Source organism: Leptodactylus fuscus, chromosome 2 (assembly GCF_031893055.1).
Source record: "Leptodactylus fuscus isolate aLepFus1 chromosome 2, aLepFus1.hap2, whole genome shotgun sequence".
Taxonomy (NCBI): Eukaryota; Metazoa; Chordata; class Amphibia; order Anura; family Leptodactylidae; genus Leptodactylus; species Leptodactylus fuscus.
The window spans coordinates 69,525,686-69,553,055 of record NC_134266.1 but is presented as its reverse complement, the minus strand read 5'-3'; the positions used below and the strand labels follow the sequence as shown (position 1 = coordinate 69,553,055).

Sequence of the window (27,370 nt, the reverse complement as noted above, 5' to 3'; positions counted from 1 at the left end):
TTATTTTCAGCCACTTATGGCTGACATTACAAGCATAATTATGTGTAGAAATCTCTATGGTAAGACCATCGCGGCCAAATTACACAGGTAGGAGGAAGACCACCGGAAGGGCCAGGGCTGTGAATTTACTTTTGGGTGGATTCTATAGAAACGTAAAAGGGAAATCCGGATATCACAACAGAGATGGAAACAGTCTAAAGTGCAAAGTTTAGAAGTTTTAACCATATAAAATGTTATGTTTTAGGGCTGGGCAATTATAAAAATAACCGAACCCCAATGTCAAGGTTTGGGATTTTGTTTGTCGGTTATTACAATATTTGCAGTTTTCTTCGGACTGATTGGAATTGCTATTAATATACGCCAAGGTTTTCAATGAACTTGCTACTTGTATGGCAGAGTTAGCCATGGAGCTGCTAGTTTGTGGTACAAGTCATTGTTCATAAAAAACATGAATAATGATCAGACAATTAGAATAACATTTTCTGATCATATTAACAGAGCTATGATACATGCAAAGAGCTGCTAGTGACTATATAACAGGTTGGATCTAGGTTAGAAGCAGTTACATAGTAGATGAAGATACCAGTTCAACAAGTCCAACCTATAACCCTATAGTGTTAGTTCTGAGGAATGCAAAAAAAAAAAAAAAACCCCTGGGAGGCTAATGCCATTTGCTCCAAGTCACCAAATCTAGCAATCTGTATAAAACCCTGGATTTGATATGCAAATGGTTATACAATGGGACAGGTCTGGCTCGCTTATTTTACTTCTAGACAGCTGCAAGAGCTTTGATGACTCTGGAGTCACAGTACAACGGCACTACTGTAGCTGCGAGTGCCATTTTTATCCTCTGCCCACATCACATCTGTCTGTAGGCAAATCCTGTCCCATCCTCCATGCACTTGTGGGCTACTTTGCATAGATATAAAAAGCATTACTTCAACAGCCTGTGGCCACAAAGTTATATTTCTGCTCTTATTAAAGGCCCCTACATGGTATGGTTATTGCTTTACTATTGTTAAAAGGAGTATACCCAACTCCGGTTGGGGCCCAGGTCATGCCACAAGTGAACAGACTAGGAGACCGCATGGAGACCATTTTCTGAACTCCTATATATGCAGACAAACGCTTTTGCATGTGCGGTCCCTTTTCATTCTTTTAGACACTAATCTGGCACATGCTTGAGATCGTGTGGGGCATCTATCAGACATTTACGGCATTTCCTATGGATAAAGCCATACATACAAATATGGGAATAAGTGTATGCTTTAGGGCAGAGAGCATACTACGGTGCTCGTACAGGTGGAAGCATTGAGTGTCGACCCCTTGCAATGATGAATGGCGGCATGGAAAAATGTGGTAAAATAAACGTTGCAGTTAATTTATCAGAACTGAACATAAGAGTTGACTAAATCATCATCTTTAAAGAGTCTGTCAGCAGAAGACGGGAAGAGAGAGGCAGTGACGCGTTCAATGCAAAAAAAAAACCCTGGCCACAGCACATGAAGGAGCCGCTACCAAGACACTTGTGATCAGGGATGTGGAGTCAGTAGTAAAAGCACCAAAGAGCACTCCTATTTTTCCACAGCCTGACCCCTACTCGATCTTTAAAAACGGCTGACAGATATTGTCAGTCAGAAGCAATAAGGGCTCGTTCCCAGGGAGTAACGCGGCTCAATCTGACACGTAAACACGTGTCAGAGTGAGATGCCTCAAAACAGAATCCCATTGACTTCAAAGGGTTCTGTCTTACACGCGCTACGCATTGAAATCAATAGGAGGCTTTTTAACCCATTGATTTCAATGTGTTACGCGCGTTAAACAGAACCCATTGAAGTCAATGGGATCTGTTTTGAAGCGCGCGCTCTGACACGTGTTTACGTGTCAGATTGAGCGCCACGCTACTCCGTGGAACGAGCCCTAAAGGTCCTCTAATTCACCTTCATTTCACTAAAAACCTAGTGACTAAATTCCTATGAAAGTTAATGTACAACACTCAATACATCTCAGATACAATATAAAATTATTACAATTACTTGTCCCTGACCGACTCCACATCCCGGCTTGTGATCACTGTGTTAGCGGGATTAAAACATGGCATTACAGGCCATGCAATCTCCATGACCATTAATCAACTTTACATGTCTTTCACAGTCTTCTATATGGCACTGTCAATCATTTGGAGGAGTCCACACAGGGAACAGCACTGGCTGCTTCCTGCTCCACTCTGTTTACCAGGGGTTAGTCAACCAATTTACTGATAAGCCATCAATAATTTTCAACTTGAAAACCCCGTTAACATAAAAAAGCTGACCTATTTTATATCAATAGTTATTGCCCATCGCTGCTGGTTTGCACAGATCATTCCTAATATCCTTTCGGCCTCTGGGTGGTAAGTGACAACAGAATTCCTGTGTTGTCCGATATAGAAGATCACCACACACGAGAAATATACCTCCAATGTATAACCAAAGCAATGTAAACTTAGGCTAAACAGAGGAGGCTTCAGGCTGGACTAAAACACCTGCCTTGGTGAAGGGGCTAGATAGGTCTGTGTTAGACACGCTCTCCAATAGAGTATCGTTTGCAGACCTATGGATAATACGGGGATAAAACCATTAGCAAATATTTATGCAAATGAAGGCACAGCTGTTGCTAGTCAATAATACAAAGCAAACAGAAGTATGGGAAGCCTGGGATTCTGGAAGGCGGGAAACAAGAGGCAAGAGGCTAAACAACGCGGAAAACAAATGAATTAAAAATGAGAACACTTGAGGTCTCCTTTGTATGGTAACTTTGCAAGGTTAAAGTAAAATAAAGAACTTGTTAGTGTGTGCATAAACCACTCCGGCAAAGGAAAACATTGATGGTACGAGCCATTCCAGTGAAGAATTTATATATAGTGCATTTAGATGATGGTACAGCACTCAGCGCGATTGTACACTTACACAAAGACCCGAATACAGGCAAACCCTAACTAAGGGAAGGCGAGCAGCTGCAATGTGTAGTGCATCACATGCCTCAAACCAGCAAAGGCCATGATAAAACTATCCGATATATTAGATATGAAAACCCATAGATCACATTTGCAATTTTTTGTCCAAAAATAATGCACATTTATATCACTTTTTTTTTTTTTTAAATGTAGATTGTGAGCCCCATATAGGGATCACAATGTACTTTTTTTTCCCCCCTACCAGTATGTCTTTGTAGAATGGGAGGAAATCCACACAAACACAGGGAGAACATACAAACTCCTTGCAGATGATGTTCCTGGCGGGATTTAAACCCAGGTCTCCAGCGCTGCAAGGCTACAGTGCTAACCACTGAGCCACCGTGTTGCCCCATAATATCACTCTGTTGACAACCCTTAAGAGCATTGAGCACGAGTGGTTGTCACCCAAGATAGCGCTGTTGCCCAGCAGGCTTCTCCCAACTTTTGCTACTTGAGCCATATCACCAAAAATATGGAGATGGCCGGACCATAAATCACCAATTTTGACAGGACCAGGCAATTGTCTAAAGCAAATAGATGCCACTTGAGAGATAGATCATGCACTTAGTGCTGGTGAAATGTACATATTTATCAGGACAGGAGCGACCTAGAGTGCCACCAGCCAAACATACATTCATCATGGCTAGATGGGAAAGTAGAGATTGTTGACAGAGCCAGGAGTTGTGTTCTTTATGTTCTATGTCAAAAGCAACAGCATAGTCAGCCAAGTAGAAGAGATACAAAGACTCTACAGCGACAGAACGGTAGGAGGTTATTTGCAAAGACTATTTAGGCCCCGTTCACATGGAGAAAGAGGGAGCAGATTTTGGCGCGGAATCCACGTCATAATCCGCCCCCTCACAATAGCGGTCTATGTAGATCACATGCCTCTCACGGAAAAAAGAAGCGAGCTGCCCTTTCTTCAGGTGGATTCCGCAGCTGATTCAGCATGCTCTGGACTAGGCCCATTCATTTGGGCCTACGCCGGACCGGAGTGCCGTGACTATCGTAAGTCGCGGCAGGCGGCTTTTTTCCCATATTCTGACTTGGCTTCCAGTTAGAATCAGGACCAAAATCCACCATCTGCGCCTCGTGTGAATGGGGCCTTAGAATGTCTAGTTTTATATTTAGAGAGCAAACAAACAAACACAAAAATTGCTTACTTACATTGTCATGCTTAAAAAAACACAACATCTTCAATTCTCGGAAGACCCTTTTGCAAGAGACTAGATTCTGGAAGACGTTGGGCATCTTTTTGAGAGCAACTCTCTTTCCATCTCGAGGATCTGTTACAGACCTAACAAATAAAAGGAAGAAAAAAAAAAACATGTATGAAAAAACATGAAGCCGCAGTTTCTGAAATCTGGCCCAGCAGGCGAGATAGACATGCAGAACTAGTAAGAACAGAGCGTCAACACAAATGTTATTAGAAGGCTACCACTGGACAGGAGAAGGGATCAGTATCAGATCGGAAAGAGCCTGTCCAATTGTCACATTTCTATTAACAGAAAGAGTTAAACCTTGGAAATGACAACAATCCCAAAAATCTGTGGGTCCAGGACTATGGCCTCACTACTGTTACAGACTCCATCTCCACAATGGACACCAATATTCCAAACAAAATGACTTAAATAGGCCTTTAATATTCCTTCTTGTTGAATACGTTTTCACACAATCAGGACCAACAACTGAGAGATGATACCTAATATACATTATCTATGTTAGTCCCCTTTGATATTTGTGTATTTTTCTCATTGCCCATGCCCTGTGCCCGATTCCCACAGCACTTTATTATAGGCCTCAGTCTGAAACATTGTTGGGTGACAGTCGCCTTTCCCTAGACAATTCACTATTCACCACTGCAGAACTTTCCTTATATTGTCCATTTAATATAATATAGTTATATTTTTTTATTTCCATAGGACTCTGGACACCTTACAGTCACTTTGAATGGCATTGAGGGTGTTTTTTATGTTCATCCCACATATACACATACAGTATGGGCAAGAAACCTTATCCGACACTCCTTAGAAGTCATAGCCAAGACAAACACATATGTAATATCTCTCGATGGAGCAGAGGTATAGGTATGTAGTAAGCAATCTGAAGATCAGTCATTAAATCGTACATCCTCTCTTAAGAGTCAACCACTGATAGACATCTGTGGTGGTGGCCGAAGTTCCTGAGAACAAAAGGATGTGGCATGTAGAAATCCTACAGCCCCTTCATCTGCCATAAGGTAAGAGTTGCTGCGCTTCCATCCCATTACACAGATATCAGAAGTCTCAGCTAACAATCTAATGTGCAAGGCCAACTTTAGTATCATAACTGGAGTCAAGTGAGATGAATCATATATCATATTAATCATAGGGTCAGATATCATACTGGACTTCCTGCCTGGGATCATTCCTCAATACTACAAACCGTACCATAAACTGCAGGATATGGATAAATAGCCACAGACTACACAACGCACCAGGTTTTCTACAGACCATCAATGTCGGGCATAGTTGTCACTGCACACAACCTACGACAAGATAATCTTGTAAAACTGACCTTTTAAGTGAGATCTAGTTTAGTCCCACATTAAAGCCGGCCATATACATGAAGCAGCTGTCAGCCGGCCGCTTGTTTGGCCAACAGCCAACTCGGCCATAAACATGCAAGCTTGGATCAAAAGCCTTCAAAGCATTTATATGAGATGATAATATTCAGACCACTGAGGACACGTCACATTCTTCCCGGAAAGGGGTCTCCTTACCAAACAGGGCTATTAGCTAGCAGTATGTGGCGGTAGCTGCAACCAATACAACTCAACACTGAGATTGCACTTGGCAGTAGAACCGTGCGGCATGTACGACGTGGTGATCAGAAATGTACAGCTAATAAACACATTCATGATTTATTTTATTTTTATTTTAAAACCATAGTTTGGACAGAGGACATCGTGTGGATTAAGAAATAACCTCAGTACCCAGGTAAACCCCTCTCTCATCAAGTGGTCTTTTGCCACACCAAGTTTTTAGCACTGTACTCTGCATTTTATTCTATTCTACCATCTAAAATTTGTGAACCCCGTCCTCCTCAACGTATCTTACAGTTTCCTATCCTGTGACCCTCATGCGGTATACAGTATATAGTGTTCCCCACATTGTATAACAACTCCACAACAGCCCCCACACAGCATAATGCCTTGGATAGCTTCATTAGTAGAGATGGGTGAACCCCACAAGATTAGGTTCAATGAATATTCATGTTTCCCCTTCCCCATGTTTGTCTCACTGAATTATAGCACTCTCTAGAATAAAATAGAAGGCCAGTGGAGGTGGAAAAAAACAACAACAAAAAAAAAAAAAACTTACTCACCTCGCCTTACCTCTCCAGGCATCCTGTTGACAACCTGCATGGACCCAGTGTTATAATGCGAGCGTACCCCATGTGATAACCAGAGCCCAATCACAGGCCTCAGCGGCAACCACTGGGGCATGTAACCTCACAAGAGGCCTGAAAAGGACACTAGAAAGTTGCCAGGATGCCGAGATGGAGTGGAAAGTCTAAGTTTTAGTTATTTTTACTCACCTCCTCTGGACCCACCACTGAAGGCTGTGCAGTGCTCTGTACTTTATTAGCAGCCATATCTGGACTGTAGTGTAACTCTGCCCAGCCTAACTATTGCTGCTAACTCTCGCCCCCACACCCCAGGTGGTTGCGACCCAAAGCCTGTGTAGACCAGTAGCTCCCAATATACACATTTAAACTACATATACATCTAGATCAGGGGTCTCAAACTCGCGGCCCCCCGAACAATTTTGTGCGGCTCGCACAAGCCTAGGGATGCCGGATCCGAGTTGAATACATTGCGAGATGATTATATCCACTAGCCACTACGTTCCGGCTAGTGGACATATAGGCGCGATGTGATGACGTCACATCATCACATCGCGCCTACAGGTCTATTAGTGAAACTGCAGAGCGTGGCGGGGGAGCGTTGGATGGTGAGTATAAGTTTTTTTGTGTGTTAAAGAGGACCTTTCACTATTTTGCCCACAGGCAGTTCTATATACTGCCGGAAAGCTGACAGTGCGCTGAGTTCAGCGCACTGTCGGCTTTCCCGATGTGGGCCCAGTGTGAAGAGCTTACGGTCCGGTACCGTAGCTCTTCTATGGTCAGAAGGGAGTTTCTGACACTTAGCCAGAGACGTCCTTCTTCACAGCACAGCCAATCGCGCTGTACTGTGAGAGCCGGGAGGAACTCCCCCCTCCCCGTTCCTCCTGGCTCTCACAGTACAGCGCGATTGGCTGTGCTGTGAAGAAGGACGTCTCTGGCTAAGTGTCAGAAACTCCCTTCTGACCATAGAAGAGCTACGGTACCGGGACCGTAAGCTCTTCACACCGGGCACAGATCGGAAAAGCCGACAGTGCGCTGAACTCAGCGCACTGTCAGCTTTCCGGCAGTATATAGAACTGCCTGTGGGCAAAATGGTGAAAGGTCCTCTTTAAACATTGAGGTGGAATGAAGGGGCTCATGACACTGGGGGCAGACAAAGGGAGGGGGGAGAACGGCATGACACTGGGGCAGAAATGGAGGGATATGAATCTGGGGGAAGAGATGGGGGGACATGAATCTGGGGGAAGAGATGGGGGGACATGAATCTGGGGGCAGAGATGGAGGAACATGAATCTGGGGGCAGATGAAGGGTGTATATGTAACGGGGGAAAGATGGAGGGGGGACATATAGTTTATGGGTGACTGTGTGGGGGGCACATGAAAAATGAATGGGCGGAGTCAACATAAAAGTGGGTGGAGCTAAATTTGCCGCGGTGCGGCCCGCCGACTGGCCGGGATCTTGCTCTGCGGCCCACATGCTGAGTTGAGTTTGAGACCCCTGATCTAGATGGAGATAAAATACAGTAACTTGTGTTCCCCAGAATTTATGCTACGAATCCACCAAGAGGTATGTTCACACTGAGAATTTAGGTCAAGGAGGAGAAAAAAGAAATTCGAATCTGTTACTACGACTGGCTGTAACTAGAGGATGTAGCCTTTGCCCAGTCTGTATCTTACAACCAGACCCGGTATTGTCTGTATACAAATCTAGATTGTGGTTGGAAACCTGCAGCCTACCAGCTATGGAGAGCTTCAGTGTAGACACCACTTACTCTTCTGCCTCTCTTCCCTTGCTCCATATGCATTGCTATGACATACATACACCTTGAGAGCGCATTGAGGAGCTGTGAAGAAAGTACTGGGGCCACTAATCCTGCCTGTGAGAAAAACATGAGCATTAGATAAGCTTCCTGTTCTGTGGGGATCACTTTTATGAGGCCGTTTTTAAATATCACTGATAAAAAAAAAAGTTAAAAAATATATATACGGTACATATTTTTGAAACATAAAAACTTTAAAGGCTGTGTTCCCATCACATTAAGAGCTCTTGTTTGGAGGTATTTTACTGACACATTTAACCAAAAAAGACTGCAGCACATCCCATAAAGTTGCAGCCCTCTCTAATACGCTCCCACTACAAAAAAATATAAAATACACATTATGACAGTCATCAGCTTGAATAAGGTAAATAGGCATAAACAGGGACAATAGGACTCTTCTGGCCACTATAGACATCCTTAGTGCATACCCCAGAAACCTTTACCAGCATTCACACCAAACAAACTCTAACCTGATGTGAACAGAGCCCAACGACACAAGTGAAAGAACAAGGAAATGATTTGGAGGAAAAAAAAAAAAGCAGAATCCCTTCATACACATTTCTAGCAATTCTTTCATGGGGACAGAACAAAGACTCAAAGTCCAAAGTCCAAACTACCGCTATTACCAAATTCACTGCCCTGTAAAATCTACTATCCAGACTTTCATGCCAATCAGTAACTTTACAGCACTTGCCATAAAGCAGTAATAATTAACATGAAAGGGGTTTTCTGGGATTACTGATGGCCTATCCTTAAAATAGCCCAATCAACATCAAATCAGTCGGGGTCTGACTCTTGGCGCCTCCAACAATCAGCTCCTTGAAGGAGTCAGCTCCGCTCAATCTGTATGCCACCCACTAGCAGCAGAGCGGCCATTACAGCTTTACCTAGTTAGAGAGGCTGTCCAGGGACATCAAATTTTTCTGTGCCATCATTAAAGCTGGTCCTGGTGGTTCCGAGCAGGTTCCACCCCTGGATCATGTAATTGGACCAGTTTGCATCCCCTGGTTCACTCCCTCTTCAGTTTACCTGTGCCATGGGAGCTGGCTACACTACTAACTGTGAAAATTGGAGAGGAGTGAAGTGACCTAGCGGTCAGGGGTGCTTCTGATCACATGATCAAAGGTCAGAAAAAGTCCTGAACACCAAGGTCCAGTTTTTACAAAAGCACAGTGTAGGAATGTTAAAGTCCCTAACCAACCCCTTTAAGTGGCCATCTATGCATCATGTAGGCAGTGATTTAGGGTATACTATGAGAAGCAACGCCACACTGTTCTTCCTCAATTCTGCTTGCTAGACCTGACAGGGAGACTCCAAGAACACAGAGGCGGCTTGGAAGACAAGCTGAAGCAGAGTCATGCAGAAACACTCTACAATGTCCACAAGGTTATAGGGACAGATTATGTCACTGATCACACTTGCCAATGGTCCCACAATGCCTGCAAGGCTCCCGACTAAAGGAGTGTTCTCCCAGGTGACAAGACAATTCTCCAAGGCTCCTCATTTTATATATGTGACTTTGGCACGTTATGTCAAATTTTATGCCTATGTCATAGAAAGAGGGTGCGGGGATGTCAGGAAGGGCGGGATCTCATCCAAGTATTTCCACAATATGCCATTCTCCAGGGACATACTTATCAAATATTGTCACGTAAGTGTCAGATAGGACGCTTACAGTATGATCGGCGCCCCTGACAAATGGGAATTTGTAAGTGACACGAATTACAAATATACACAAAACCTCCACATTACTCTTAGTACAGTATGCTAAGTTTGGCTGGAGTGCTTCTTTAACTGTACTGCAAGCATAAGACATCATTGTGTGCCCTAAAAACGATCCTATAATTACTAGGAAACATTTGAGAAATTCTGCCACTCCGTCCCCTCCCACTTCATACCCCTTGGCATTTACTTAGAAGAAATACCCACTCATCCCTGTGTTTATTCTTCCCTAACTTGTGTCTGACTACACAAACAGCGCGGTGCCCTGGAGAGCATCTCCTGTGTCTCGTGGCCTATACTCACAAACCACAAAGACACTTCAAGCCGTTTGAGTTTTGTGCCGCTGCTTACCCAGACACATGCCTGCTGGGGAAGGATCGCCCTCGTGTTCAGAGAGAAACGTGGGAATCTTCCGACAGAACAAACAGGCAGCGATACGCTACTTTACAAGTCACTGAGGTAGCCTACAATACAATGCAGAGCTCTGTCACAAACTCCTAAGGCCTGGATTACATCTGGATTCACTAACTGTCCTGGAAAAATCCCAAAAAGCCAGGTAATAAAAACTAAAAAAAAATGTCTCCTCTGTACACAGGACAGCCATACACCAATTCTCGCATTTTAGTGGAACATTTTGTTTCCCCAAATCCAAATGTAGCAGTGAGAATACATGTCAGGGGATCACGAGCACTCCTGACAAGGGGGCTGCATCTCCCTGTGTGAATGAAGTGCAATGGTCGCCTATTTCTAGCAGTCCCAGAGATTGGATGGAATAGCATTAGGCCTGTACTATTTGCTGCTTTAGGCATATGGGGAGAGGAGACCCCACTGATAAGTTATGACCCATATTGTAAAAAGGTCACAACTTAGTTTGGTGGCACAAACCTGTTTAACACTTTCCCTGCCAAGGATGGCAGGTCAGCAGCCAAGGAAATAAAATAAATATATTTGCTGCCAACCGCTCTTTCCCGGGCTGTATAGCACCTACAATGGTGAATCTGGTCTCAATATTAAAGGGTTTCCCCAAACTAAAATATTGATGAGTGATGAGCTATCCTAAGGACAGGTTATCATTATCAGATTAGTGGTGTTCTGACCCCTGGTACCCCCCACGCCTACCAGTCACCTCTTCTCAGAATCTGATATTCAGACAGCGCTGTCCTCTGTTTAGTGGTCAGACCAGGTACTGCAGATCCGATCCTGTTTATCTGTATGGGAGCTAAGCTGCAATGACTCGGTACCACCACTACACAAAGCACAGTCTGCTTCCTGGATTTGAGACCCCCCCACACATAACTGATATATAGTGACCTACCTGTAGGATAGCTCACTGATATACAACGTTTACTCTTTCCACAAGCAGTGTTCATATACTAATCTAAACAAGTTGTACCATTACAGCATCAGCAGACTAAGACTATTCCAGGAATTCAATGGCCGTGCCCATCACACAGATTGTACAGCGACTATTCATTTCACATGGCTGCGTGACAATTTCTGCAGTGCTATCAATTCTGGCAGGCAACACACCCAACATATGAAGTCCTCAGCAGCTTTTATTTCTACAGTTCTGAGATAAGAGTGTGGTATTCCTGATATGTACCACCCGGCTCAGAGTAATAAACTAGACCCATATATATATATATATATATATATATATATATATATATATATATATATATATATATATATATGTATTTTACATGAGACGCAAAGAAGGAGGAAATGTAGATCTCCAGAGCATTTCCAAGCACTGTATACAAACACTAAAACATTGTAAAAACTTTAGTGAAAAATAGATGTACCGGTAACTTCCATTGTGGTTTTTTTTTACATGGATCCCACACCACAGGGGCATAACAAGCAAAGACTGGGCCTCATAGCAAACTTAACTGGAGTCCCACTTATTGCCCCCCATGTGGGTCGGAACCTAAGGTGGAAGCCGCCTCAGGTTCCGGTCCAAAAACCAGGTAGCTGCAACTGAAAGCCGTTGCACTGCACCGGCATCCAGTCGCGCACTCCGCTCCGGATTAGGCCCAATGAATGTGCCTGGTCCGGAGGAGGGAGTGTCTTCAGGCCGAATTGTGAGGCGACTGCCTGAAGAATGAGCACCTTGCTTCTTTTTCCAGGAGCCGGAAGAACCTGCTCCAGGAAAAAAGACCTGAGCGGCTCTCATTGATTTCAATGGGAGCCATCTTTTTGGTCAGGGTTTTGAGGCGGATACAGCCTGACCAAAAAACTCCGTGTGAACTTACCCTAAAGAGTGGAGGCCCAGAGGTGGTGACTCAGCATAACGGTGTTACTCTCCTCTCACATGAGTTATTACACTGGCGTGACCCATGTCACTGCTGAGGTCCAATTACAGTCCCATTCAAGTGAGACAGCGCTGCAGAGTCTATAAACAACTAAGTTGGGGTGCCAGGTGCTGTACCGGTTTATCCTATACACATGGCATGAACATGCACCTTTGCACTCCGTTCAAAAGGATAAGTCATCAATAAGCTAAATCTGGAAAATCCCTTTAAGCTGTGTTGGCATGCACAAATACCGCAAGACTGAAGGAGAAGGTTGAAAAAATATATAAAAAATACTGTACACATAAAATACAACTTAAACAACAAGTGCTCAACAAAACAGGGGAAAAAAAAAAATCTTTAAAAAGGAATTCAAGAGAAAATAATCCCCAAAAATTCTGCATGTAGCCCAAGCAACAGATTTATTGGGAAGTAGGATAAGCCAGAGTTATATGGGAAAAGAAACAGAATATGGGTTTCAATTGCAACAGAAAATTGTCTTATTTTAGAATATTTAATCAAGCGAGTATTGTTATTCCCCGTGTAACACTGTGTGTATCAGAGAGCACCAGTTGTGTTGACAAATGCTGCAGCTGAGCCCATTTTATCAGAAGCATGCAATTATACAACCGAAAAAGAAACACAAAGAACGCAAAAGAAGCAATTGCTGCCGCCACATAAAGACTTGGTGAGGAACGGTGGAACAATGGCTGGTGATAGAATACAAGCTTAACGTACATTGATGTATTCCCAGCAAAACACCACAACTACTACAAACAATGGTTGAGCCTTACAGAAAGCTAAATCCACTAAGAAACAAGTCTCCAGCGATGGGAAGGTGGTAATGCCATTAAAAAGCTATTTGGATATGACTTCTTCTAATGTATTCATGAGTTATTATGCTTAGGATAGCGTCTTATCACAGGGGTAACCCTCACCAGCCTAGGAAAATGGCGTCACGAGGTCCGCTGTGTCAGACAGGCAGATCACATGCATGCCCAGACTCATTTTGGTAATGTTCTTACAATCACCGGAGGGCCCGGCTATTGAACCCCCAAGGTATATGACACTTCTTCTATGATTGATATTATAATGTTTCCACCTTTTGGCCAAAGTGAAATATTGTATATATTTGCAGTTACAAGGCCATGGCCCAATCTGTACCCCCTGAGGCGCCCGACTCCACTGATGGGTGGCATATTTGCACACATTTCAGTGTCACATTTATGAGCCACCCCCTTTCTTCAGACCTGCACCCAATATCCCCATTCCAGAAGCCGAAGTAAACACGGGACTACTGGAGTTTCAGATAATACTGACTACTTGTCCTTTCGCTCTATGGGGCCTTCTCAATACAAGAGAGGACAAATCAGGTGCCCTTCTCCTTTCAAAAGAAGGTTTATGATACAATACATCCGTGTGGATTTTTAATGTTTTATACCATAGTCTTGAACTTTGAAAAATATACATCATAATACTGTATACAAAACTGGTAGCAAATAATGTCAAGTCTGATGTGCACGACACAATAGGCATCAGTGAACCCTGACTGCACCTGTTGAACCACCAGCACTGCCGTCTGGCTCGTGAAAACCAAATATCTGCAACCGAGAACAGAATGCAAATGACAAGGAAAACAAAGAAGAGCACATAAGCTACAAAAAGCAAGGTAAAAAGTGGCGTCCTACACGCTCGCACTCAACTGCTCACATATGGCTCACCCACCTTACTTGCACAGACTTCTATAAGGTATTATTTGTAGGGAAACATGAAGAGCCTTACCTTTCTACTCAAAGTTCTGCAACCTAGATCTGGTCATATACCTTTCCCTAGGTTCACACTAGCGTCTGGCTCTGTTGTTTGGGTCTGCATGGGGGACTCGATAGACAAAGAGCCTGTCCACTTAAAAAGCGGTTACAATATAGTGTATGGAGTCCATAGGGTTTTCGCCTGGTTTCAATTCTGTATAAAAGTCATTGCCGGACTTTTCTCTCTGATGATTTTAGGCAGAATCTATAGTGGAGTCTCCAACGCAAATGTCAACTTAGACGGCTACCTGCCATATGCTTGTTTGGCGACAGCTATCCCTCCCACTTCCCCATACACATGCATGCTCTGTTCAGGGATTGTTGTGTATCTTCTGCACAGGCAGAATGAAATACCGTAAGTCACCCAGACCCCCCTGGCAGCTGCTCGCCTCCCTGAGGGTGCTGTCAGATGGTGTGGTTGGAAATGGTTAAAACTGCATCTGAAGAAAAAAAAAATGTTTCTGATACCCTTGAATTTTTTTTTCCTTTACTCCACATAGTTCAACTGTAACAAACAATAAAATTAAACCTTTTCCAGATACATTTTTGATGCAATTTTAACCATAGCATTTGAATGCACCCTTAAGAGGGAGTCTAACCAGAATCCAGCCCTGTACTTGTCACCTGAATCAAATGGAGTTTTTTTTGCAGAGATATCACTTATTAATATGCAAATTAGCTCTTTGGAGCAACGAGGGCATTGCAATGGCTCCAAATAGGCAAGCAACGACACCCTTGTTGCTCCAAAGGGCTCATTTGCTATTGATAGCTAGAAAATACAGCCGCCAGTTCACAAAAAGAAAAAGCCTTTTTTGATTCAGGTGACCCCTAACTTACCTAGCTGCGGGCTAGACATATATGATGGGTTCTGGCGACAGATTCCATTTCAGAATAAAAGGATCAGGCTACAGCCCATTCCAGCTAGAAAATTCTGTTTAACCTTTCTATTCAATAGATATAATAACACCTCACTATCCACTAACTGGTGACTACTTAGACATGTAGAAAGCATTGCCTCTATGTACTGCTATCCTCCTCACTTATGTCTTCTTCCTGGTTATTTTCTTTGTCACTGCTATAGTTTATAAGACTTCCTCCGTGCTGCACCTATACTCTGGAATGGATTACATCCTATGATCAGACCTACTATCATTACAATCTTTTCGGTTGAGTTTCAGCACTCCTAGCTGTACTGCAGTAAGGACCCCGACACTGGCCACAGACAGAGGTGTAACGTGAAGCTCCTGGGCCCAATGCAAGATCTGTAATAGGGTCACTACGAACCATGTGCCATTAAGAAAAATAACATTGACATGGCAAAAGGGACCTTTGGGCCCCCCTCAGGTGATGGGTACCATTGCACCCTCTATAGGTATGCCAATGGCCACAAACCTAAACATTAGGCCCGTTTCCAGCTTTATCAATCTCTTATATTAAGTCTACAAACAAAGATATAGGTTTTCTGCTTTGGATTTTGCTGTGAATCCGCCACGTCACAGATTTTGCTTTGAATCTGTGTTCAAGTTCATCCTATACATTGCAAGGGTAAAATCCACAGAATGAACCGACATGACGCAGATTTATAAAGAGCATTACACGTCAATGTCCACACTAACACAAAACTAGCAAGTCCTCCAAGTGTGAACATACCCCATAAACCACAGTAATCTTTATATTCACACTGACTGATAGACCAGCTCAGGTCGTGTCACTTCTTATGCTGTGCGCTTTTGTTTTATGTCTAATGGATATTTACTTCCTTTACTGTATTTGATAGCACTTTCCAATAATGAAGCCATAACTCCTGAAGAAGCGGGAGCCCTCTTTAACCATGTGTCAATGAAGAGATTACAATTTCTGCATCTCTCCAGCCAGCTCTGACAGCTGACGCTCTGATTTTTTTCGCAGATTTATCCAAGTGCCATTTGTTTGTCACCATGTTATTAACCTCCTGTCATCGCTGTAACAGCATAAGCTGTGGATGGTTTTATCCACTAAGAACATCTACAAAAACCTGCCATCAACTATAAATGTTATTTTCTGATACTACAAGTCTTTAAAAACGCACCAATTATTTCATAAAGCTTTTGACACATCAGAAGATTTAATGGGCGAGGGTCTGGGAATAGTGTAGAGAGTTTCTACTAAACTACACAATGTTAACCCCACTACCTCGAAAATGGGATGGGCAGAGCCCAACACAGATAGAGGGGCCCACTGAATAGCAGACCAAGTCTGTCACTTTGTGCCATTGATGGGAGGGGGTCTTCGTACCCAGACCGCCACCGATTAAAACTTATGACATGAGAAAACTTTATAAAAAATATGACAAAAAAAAAATGGTTTTAAAGAAAGGTTTGGTATTTATTCAAGATAAGACTGCAAGATTGTGCACACATATAAACCGCTACCTACAAATCTATGGTTGCTGGGAACAGTCTGACTTCCATCTCATTACAGCAGCCATAAAGCATGCACTGCTGTTCTGACTATGTAGGGGAGTGTGTGTCCAGGGAAAGTATGAAAAATACACACATCTAAATCTAACGACATTTAAATTTACAATGAACCTGTCACACAGTCCATGAGCACATGTAGATTTTAGTATGACTAGCCATATTCATTACAGTGGGTGTATGGGGGGCATTTGGGTGCACATGGTTGGCACCACTGCTCATTCTGGGCCTAGAGCCACGAAACCACTAGCATTGCAGCTGGGTTTTAGGACTCAAGCCTGGGTAACGTAGTTCCCGAAATGTGGGGAAAAATTAAGTTGTAGATATAGCTAGGCGTCACTTCAGCCTCTGGGTCGATTTGCATTGCACCCGTGTGAAATGGAGGTCAGTACACCTGGTGTCACAGAACCTTACCAGTAAAGTGAGGTGTGCCGACCTCATACCATGCAAATGTGCACTCTTGAACTCATCTTCTGGCGAGTTATTACTTCATTTTCCCCGGATAACAGGGACAGGAATTTACATAGATTCCCTTTAAGTTGGGGGTCTTCTCATAAGCACGCAAGCCCCTATAGGAATTTTAGATCTGCTCCTGTTCGCAGACAGCTTAGCATTTTCTGAGGCAGGATCTTAAATACATTTCAGACCTCCATTAACCTCATGATACGTTTCAGGGTTATAGAATACTAGATGAAGCCACCATTACCTGCTCATGCAATAAAACCTGAACTACCATTGGAAACCTAAAAGGCGGCCAGGAAGCACCTGGCAGACGGCGAGGTATCAAGTAAGGCAGGAATTCCTGTAGCTTCGTGTTATCTTTCCTGACATGGAGCGACAAGGTGGTAGAGGAGAAAGCTTTATCTATATTTACCAGCCTCCGATCCATTTCTTAATGAATACAGAAGGTCAGTCAGGCCTGGAGCTGGTAACAATCTCCGCTAATGAATGGGAATGCTAGTAGAGTCATTTCACGCCATGTTGAGTCTGCTCTCATTTAACCAGGGGAAGCAGCTGCTACAAGTTCTGCAGACACGGAGGCAGCGTCACTAGTGACAAGAAGTTCTTGGAGATGTTACAATGAAAGCATTGGGGTTTCCGATTCTGCATGACATCTTCCATCGCAAACAATTAAATATTTCTCTGAATGCTTTGAAAGCTTCGCTCTTTACGCTCTTAGCAACAGGTTTCAATGAAACAATGAAAAGCAGGAGCGGCCATATCAGAGGACGCTGCCGACTACTCAGCCAGGCAATTTGGAAGCCATAAACTTGGATCATCAGAGGATGCTGCCGACCATCTGTATAGTAGAAAGCAGGATGGGGGAGATTCATCAGTCAGGAGTCCGTTCTCTGGCACAATGCATTAATAAGATATGGTCTTCAGGCCGAATACCAGGTCTATAAAGCCCTCATGCAACTATGTAGCAGATATACTGACCAAAAGTGCCTCAAATTCTAGCGCAATTTGTCCCAAAAACTTGTATATGCCTTGCACCACATTTACAATACATTTTAGAAATTTCGTGTGCCTTCCTCTACAATGGGGCTAGCAGGACAAGCTGCTTAGAATGGCTCTACACGAAAGGTTTGGCCCAAAGCAAGGCAAATAATGTAAGAAGTTTCCATTTCTTATTCATCGAGAGTCTGAATGTGTCAGTTTGAGCTGTATAAGTATTAGACAACTAGAATTACCCAGCTTTGCCCAGGTCTATTTTGCGCACTTGAGTGTGTAAAAACTTACAATGACGTTGCGAGGAGAGAACAGCCCAAAAAAAGAAGAAGTAAAACCTGTGACTTGAGCTTATATAAGAGAAAACTAAAACAGCTGGGTCTGTAATCGAGTGCGTCAGTGAGGCTAGCTAAGAATGGAGGATCTGCAAGATTCCAGTAGTTAATATGGATCATCTTATGTGATATTGAGGTAGGTCCTTGATGGCAGTGGTTCCAGATTTGATTTTGTGAATAGGTCGCTGGGTTGGTTTAGAAACCCTGTCCAAAACAAAAACGGATGGGCTGTTATGGAAACCTATGTGTATGCCAGTGAGGCCAAAAATGACAAATCTTTGAGCTTCGATTGGCCAATATGTGGTCATCTGATGTGAAATGGAGGAAGGCCCTTGAAGTGGAAAACAGTGCTGTCATATATGCTATTTTAAGGATAAGCCATTGGGTTGTTATGCTATATTTATTTTGTGACTTTGATACCGATACTCATCCTAATATAGTTAAATGCTATTCCCACATGCCCATAGGCTTGCTTGGAAGACCATATACTATATAATGTCACCAGTCTTGCTATACATTAACTACATATATATTTTTAGAATAACATTCTGAAGATTCACAAGGTACGATAATGGATCTGTCACCAGGATTCCTATCTGAGGACAAAATATAGTAGTAACAGAGATTGCGGCTACAGCAGCTAGTCACTTATTTGGGAATATTCAGTGGTTTTGATAAAAAAAATCAGTTTGAGCCGTGCATTGAGAGAGTTTGGAGCGGTTGTATTCACTAGAGACAGGGTCCCCTGTACTCTCACCATTGACCGATTCTTCATAGGCACAGTAACTGGGAGACCCACCATAGTCTATGGGGTCTGTGGGTTTCCTTAGGTATGTATATATATTTTATTTTTTTTAAATGCGGATTAGGTTTCAGTTCAGGGGTCCCCAGACACCCCAAAAAGAAACCCATGCGTAGATGTGAACCAGGCCTAAAAATGCTTGCTTTTGAGAAAACTACTGTTTATTACCTAGTCAGTGACACAGGGCTGGGGTAAGGGAGCCTGTCAGTATTTCACGCACTTCTTAGGTGGACAATATAATGCTGGTGACAGATTTCCTAGAACTGCTTCTGTGGTTAACAGAACACAAAGCTTTGTTCACCATTTCCATTCCATGCGGCCTCTAGTAAATGGCACTGAAGTGGAGCATGAATGCCGGCTGACTACCAAGGACAAAAGACAGCCTCTCTCTTCTTACAATGGAACCAATAAGCATGACATTTTTCAAAGCTACATTTTTAATGCAATTTTTTTTTTGCCAGGTTATGTCATATTGCATCTTACCATGTTGTTCTTTTCACACTGAAGAATAAAAGGCAATTTTTGGGGGTTTGTAATTATCCTTTTCTTTGAGTCTCTGACTGCTAAAGAGAGTGGCCCTATTATAACCAGAGGGACAGGCGAGTGATTCATTATATTATCACGCAGAAGGTGCACTAGCTAAATGCTCTGACAAAATCCACCATTATTGCAGAAAAATAGAAACTGCTGAAAAAAATTATACTCCATGGAGCAGAGTTCCTCAACCTGTGACTTTCTAGTTGTTGGGGGTTGTTTTAAAGGGGCCATACACCTTCAATAGGGGTTGAATAATAGTTTGGAATACAGCAGTTGCTCTTGACCTTTGACACCGTTTAGTCAATTGTGCATGTGTCCTGAAAGTGTCAAAGCCAGACACCACCAGTGGCAGAATATGGGAACAAAACATCATATTAATATTTTGTTTGACTTAATCGAACATTTAAAGAGAACCTTTCACCTCCTGCAGTTTTATATACCCCTAGAATGCCAACTGCGCTGAATTCAGCTTTCACGTTCTGTGCCCCTGGTGAAGAGCTATCGGTGCTGTTTTTGACAGTCAGTCAGGAACGCCCTTCTTCACAATAGTGTCTATTGCGCTGTACTGTGAGAGGGGGCGTTGCTTACCGCCTAGCGATGACGCTGAGTGGTGAGGAATGCCCCCACAGTAGTCGTCTATGGACAAATACTATCAGCGCAATAAACGCTGCTGTGAGGAGGGGCGTTCCTGACTGACTGTCAGAAACAGCTTTCTGACAGTGAAGAACTAAGCACCGATAGCTCTTCCCCAGGGGCACAGAACAGGAAAGCTGATTTCAGCGCACTGTTGGATTTCTAGCGGTATATAAAACCGCATGTCCCCCAGGAGGTGAAAGGTCCTCTTTAATACTCAATAGGCTTTCTGATCCACTAAAATCAATGGCTGTGCTTAATCTTAGTCTAATTTGTATGGCCACCTGTACCGCTGTACCACCACCAATATTAGATCTGTCAGGATCTGACATTCAGGTTTCGCTCCCATATGGTTTATATGCTGTGCGTTATTGTACAAAGAGTGGTGACTAAAGCTACACTTTTTTTTTTTTTTTTTCTCCTTAAATGTAGATTGTGAGCCCCACATAGACCTCATAATGTACACTTTTTCCCTATCAGTATGTCTTTGGAATATGGGACGGAAATCTATGCAAACACGGGGAGAACATACAAACTCCTTGCAGATGGTTTTTTGTGCTTGGTGGGATTTGAACACCAGGACTCCAGCGCTGCAAGGCTGCAGTGCTAACCACTGAGCCACCGTGTGGCCCCACTAAAGCTACATTTCAAAAAAGAGGAAAAGTCAAAAAGTATAAAATGTTAAATGACCAAACCTCATTTGGTTAACGGTGCCGCTGACCATTTAAAAAAAAAAAGAAAAAAAAGAAAAAATGGCCCCTGGCCACAGAGAAAAAAAAGAAGTTTCCATCTACTTCAAGATTAAGAGCTAATTTACATATAGACTTCTGAGGGGGCACTTAGATTTTAATTAAATATTAATAAATAAAAGATTGGTCAGGGGGACGGCAGCAATTACATAGAACCTTGTATTTGGGGACGTGTCCTCTATAAAAGAAAGTAGCCAAAGGTGCATGATCAATCCTCCATACAGAATCCAAGGGCTTTCTAAGGTAGACGCCATGTACTTGACCTCGGCCTCACACAAGGCCTGCTAATAACCACATTAGTAAATGCGATCTGTTAATTGTATCCAGCAAACGTGATGAAATATTAATGAGATTATTGAATGCAACGGCTGAATTCCGGCCTCTCATCTGAACACACGTCAGGTTAATCTTTTCATCTAAAATACCAGAAATACAGCGGCGAATCCTGTATATACGCCTTTAGATCTTCACTATAAGAAGCAATATGGAATTAGAAAATAAATCTCTGTAATATATTTTTAGATGTTAGATATCTGGAGCAGCATTGTTCAGAATGAAGTCGCCTCATTACATGTAGTTTATGGAAACTTCTTATCCATATAAACTGCTGTATACAATATTGTATACATGTAGTTATACAATACCTGGAATGTCTATGTAACGTTCTTCAGGACCAAGTCGTGTTTGGCTCTGAGGACCACACATTATTTAGTGGTGTTATGGTCAGGGGGATATGAAATAGAAGAAGTTTTTATACAATACTAGCCTCTGCGGGTTGTTGGCGTCGATGATCCGCCTATATTCTGAAATTGCTGCCATCGATGGTTTGCCTGCTCCGGCATTTCGACAGCTCTTAAGCTGTCCTGCTGCTGACCTTGTTCCTCACCCTGTTCCCGTGCTTGTTGCGGCATCTCAGCAGCCCGCTGGGAAGTCATAATGACTGTGTTGTTGGTGTTGATGATCTCCCTCAGCTCCGCTTGAGGAGAACTCTGTTGACGTCTGGATTCCTTCATAGCTCTCGTTGTTTGCAACAAATTAGATTTTCTTTTTCCATGCATGTTTAAAATTGGCAAACTGCAAATTTGGATTCAAGGAGTTTGCTCCTGTCAGTTTGTCAGCAGTGCCTGGAGCGGAGCAGATCAGATAATATGCAAATGCACGTACAATGAGTGTTAGCGTGTGTTTACACAGAGATAACAGACCTGGCTTTTTCAGAAGCTGAGATAAGAGCAGTATAATATAGTATGTGAACATAAATTCATAACAGTCGTGAAGCCATGTCATTTACCGGGATAAAAAGTAGCGTATGTTTTAATCGAGGTTACAAACTATGTGCTAAATTTCATTGAAATCCGTTCAGCTGTTTTTGCGTGATTGAGGAACAAACACAAACTTTCCCCATTTATAATATAATATTAGTAGGAAGTAGGATAGGATAGGATTAATACATGTGTCAATTTAGGCCACCATCACACTGTGTTACGTGTTAAATTCAACAAACGGTGGCCAAAAAACCAAACAGTTTTACATGTTGCGCGTCTAATGTATGTGCCATAGTGAGTGTGCTCCATCTTTGAGATTTCACTGGTAAGACATGGCACATATCCTCCTTGAGAATTGCAGAGGGATATCAGGTTTATGGGGCATGCTGCATAGATCTCAGTGGAAATGGTTAAACTGCTCAAGCATCTGAACTGGGCGCAATCCAAATGCTAAAAGTTGGCTGTGCGTAATTTATTGTTAAGTACGCACTAATAAACTCTACCCTTTTTGCACATACAGCTTGAAAGCCATTATTTGGTTTTAAGCAGGGAGTGGAGAGGCAATAATAGCGAGAGACGGCACTGAGAAAATATATTATTTGTAATAACTTCTCGAATGTTGGAGTTGGCTGAGGTCTATATTTTTGCATCTGCTCCAGGCAGTGTACAGTGTGATCTTTAATAACATGCTGATCCTACAAATACAATGTAAAGGCAGCGACAACCCCCAACTCCCCTTTCCTGCCTCTCCCTGAGGTCACAAAAGGGACACTGCAGCTCGGATTTTGTGACTGTGACACACGAAAATATTTTACAGTGGCTGAAAACCATAGCGTGGTACGGCTACCTCCACATAGATAAATGATGATGTTTGGTTGGCCGCAAGCTTCTAAAAACTGCTAAATAATAGGATATCCCACAATAAAAAGAAACCCAACACAAATTGCCTTTTTGACATCTCGTAAAAGTAGCAAATTCTATATGTATTAATGTGGGCTGTCAATAGAATTTAGGACCCCATTATATAAAGAATTTAACCCTCTCAATTCAAAAAGGCATGTGTAATGGCCCTAAATTCCTGCCAGTGATCAAATAAGGACTAGATATTACAGTAAATCATATTCAAAACCAGAATCCTAACCTGAGGTCAGGCCCAATGTACTGGATATAGTACTGCCAGCATGAAAAATAAAATGTTTCACCTTCTGGCCCTGAGAGTATTAGGTTAACCACACACGAGATGTCGGTCAGCTAGAAGCTGTAGGGTGACAGTCACCTCGTCCAACCCTCAGTTCAGCTGCGTGTTATGGGGGAGGAGAGAAAACCCATTGGTGGACACCTCTAGAGGTGATGCCAGACAGTACAGGGATGTCAGAGAGGACAAATGGGCAACCCCTTACATAATGTTCTGTTTCACGCAACCAAATAAAAACTTCAGATCAAGATGACAGGAATGCCTTTAAGTAAAGAGAGAGGGGAGAAGCTGCAAGTAAACTTTGGGAGCGTCACCAGAACCCAGCGTAACAATGCAACCGCACCAATGTGATGTGAGATTTGTCACTATGCAAGTGAGCTTTTGGACAAGGTGTTGCCATTGGAGCAGGGGTGACAGCGATTCACAAGACAGACCTAACCTATCTGCATGCCTGGGGTTCCTATGCTAGGTTGTGGTGACCCCATGGCTTATGGTTAGGCAATTTTATTATAGAGCAGTTTTCTGGAACAAGTTCTGATAAATCTGTCAAGCAGAGTGATCCTAAAGAAATACCATCTGTCCAATATTTATTCTCTTCTTAGGAGCCATACACTGATTTGGTTTTAAAAAAACAAAAACAAAACCTGAACATGCCCCAATACTCACACTGGCCTAGATCTATTCTTCTTTATACAGTTTTCTGGCGTACAAAGCATAAAAATGTGCAATCTCTTTTACTCCAGAAATCTGCATAAATGTGGCAAATGTACGCCAGCTAAGATCTAACGTACATTGTCCTCCAAGTGCATAGCATGCCTCACAAAATATAAGGCTCCACCAGGTCAGTGGCTATGAAGAGTGGCAACGCTAGTCCTCAGAAGTCTGTCCCATCATGGCTATACGAAGGGAGCCATGATGTCAGTAAATCAGCACCTAGCCAATGACTGGCTGCAGTGGTGTATATGCGTGTATATATAACAAACCACACACACACACACACACACACGGAAGTAGGGCAGCTGAAAGTTTTTTTTTTTGTTTGTTTTTAATATTTCTTAAATTTGATGCCATTTGCAGGATTAATAGCAACCCCTTTAGGTTCTTCTCAGGTAAAACCAAAAATCTCACTTCACATAAACCCGAATATTTAGTCACCTGCAGTATAATGTTTTACCAATTGATCATATGTGGTGTCTAACCCACCACCCCGTCCTCTGTAGCCATCACGGTGACCACACTATATACATATCACCTAAGGCACTGACTATTAGCAGAAGATAAGTCACCTGTAAGTACTTCTCGTATTCTCGTAACGTCCATGACAGATCACAAGTAACATCTGTCACAGCTGGGATAGTAATGTAATAGTAGACAGTTTCATTAACATTGCTAGCAGATGAAGCCAGATAGATAGCTACAGCGTCAGCAAACGCCTGACATCCAGTAATAAATCATTAGACGCTCCTTACTGATAATTGCCATTTTATTAAAGTACATCTTGGGTGTAAGAGACACAACTGCATGTCAAATATTTCCTTCTACCTGAAGAGCCACTGATCCCGGCCACACGACACTCCGATGAGAAGAGGCAGCAATAACACTTTGGAGGGTAAGAAGCGCGTGATATCCCACATTCTTGAGGCAAGTTCACACAGCATATTTTACCAGCATAAAGAGGAGAGGCTTTTTGGGGCATTTCTTTCAGCCATATAAATACTAGAATAAAGAAGCAAAATAACCACCAAATAGAAACCAATCCTATTTGGAGTATTTTCCAGACTTCAATCGGAGAAATCCACTTCTAAAACCCTGAAGTAGTGACCTGTCACTTCTAATGTTTCTTCAGAATTCAGTGGTGTAACAACGTGTGTAGGATTAACACTTGTGACCGTCCAGAGGGGTATTTGACATGTATTCCATGTTGTGTGAACATAGCTCAAGCATCCATGTGGTCTGGGAAACATCTGGAACGTCCACCATAGCACGCACAGTATGAGGAATGACGTTTTTTTGCAAAAGCCTTTTGTTTTAAAAGTGACGTTCAGCCCGTTCTCCTAAACAGTTGGATTAAAATATTAAATGGACTCATACCGGCCTGATGAAGGCCGACAGGAAGCTCGGGACCCATCTATATGTCACCTACACACAGGAGCTTTTCTCCAGCATATTAAATAGATAGCTCAGATGGAATGTGCACATACCAAAGGTAAGATCAGATCGGAGCATAACCCAAACTACAAGAAATATTTCACAATAGAAATATACAACACAACTTCCAGGTCTGGTTTGTGTTGCTTTATGACCAAGTTAAATGGGTTTTCTGGGCTACTGATGATCCCTCATAAGGATCGGTCATCATTATCAGATTGGTGGGGTTCTAACATCGGACACCCCTATTCAGCTCTTCTCAGCAGCGGATACACCGGAATGGAGCAGGAGGCGACAACTATAGGTCAGACCAGGGTACTGCACATCACATGCCATGCAGTTAAATGAGAACTAGGCTGTAGTAACTCACTCGGAGTAAAGACAGACCAGATAAACCAATATTATACACTGAAAAAAAGGAGGAGAACACATACACATGGTTCTTAGTATACATACAAGGTGTATAACCCCACTAGACTGCATTAGGGATTCATCTACTAGACTGAGGCCATACAGCACGGTGAACTTTTTTTTTAGATCTGCTTGCATGGTGCCATTGCTGTGTTGCCATGTCCCAGGGCTTGGAGGTTTAGCCTGGCAGTAGGGGTGTTACTGGGCTACTCCCCCCATGAGCACTGTGTTGTGGTTGTGGCCGTGTGGACCCAGTATAGCAGGGACCCACTATACAGAGGGTGCCATGAATTGGTTAGTGAGCTTATACACCTTTATCAATATGTATACTGAGAACCTTGTGTTCGTTTTTTGTAGATTTTGCCAAGTATAAATCAATGTATAATATTCGGATGTACGGTCTAAGTCTCTCTCTAAAATGTTAGATATCTCCATTACTTTACAGCATTTATAGCCACTGTGGAAATGAATTTCTGCAACATTTGGCCTTAGTCCATTTTCCGGTTAACTGTGCTTTTCATGATCCCTACTGAAGAGATCAATAAGTAGGTCCAGGCATCTTGTAGTCACAAATGACGGATCACAAAGCGATGATATGTTCTGTTTTTAATTTTGCTTCCCCCCCCCCCCCCTTATGTGTACATGTGGGGGTGGGGGTGGATATAACATATATATATTTAATATAATAAATAATTAAACCAAGGTTAGCCAAAGGACATTCATTTATTGAAAATATGACAAATACTAGTTAAACTGGCCATCCTTAGGCCAGAAGCCTCCATCGCACATAAACGGAATAACATTTCATACAATTTTTCTGCAAAAATGGCAGATACAAAAACAGGAATCCTAAGGCACCCCAATATAAGCCAATGCAGTCCATCTGTCTGTCACTTTATCAACCTTGTACTGCCAGAATCTTTGGTCTTCTGTTGCAATGACAAAGCAAAATAAATAAAAATCACAAAATGCAAACTGTGAAAGTAAATGATCACTTCAAACTAACTAAACCAACAGTCTAAGCAAATAAAGAAACGCTGTAATATTTTATAAGGGAAAATGCTTCCTTCTCCACGCCCTCTTCCCACCTAACCCAATATTCATTCTGAACCCACTACTTACAGTAATATTAGGCTGATCTAACTGGTCTGTGCTCAGACTTGCCATCTGTCTCTGAACAGTCTGTCGTAGCTGCTCACTGTATACAGGTAAAAAGATCCACTATAAAATTATTGTCAACCAAGAATGAACAAACGATCAAGTGCAAGATGGGTGGATGGTCCTCATAACATTTACACGAGGAGTGGTATTGCCCAGCCTATAGAAAACCAACACTATTCGGAGCTGCGAGGACTGATAGGAAT

At 42.7% G+C, this 27,370-nt stretch overlaps 1 protein-coding gene across 1 annotated transcript in view; it reads right to left on the bottom strand.

The window, feature by feature from the left end:
- Window positions 1–27,370, bottom strand: part of NLK (nemo like kinase) — a 116,291-nt gene that overhangs the window by 57,109 nt on the left and 31,812 nt on the right. Inside the window, exon 2 of the mRNA XM_075263955.1 lies at window positions 4,163–4,292. Coding sequence (XP_075120056.1) covers window positions 4,163–4,292 — 130 coding nt within the window. The remainder of the gene's footprint in view (window positions 1–4,162; window positions 4,293–27,370) is intronic.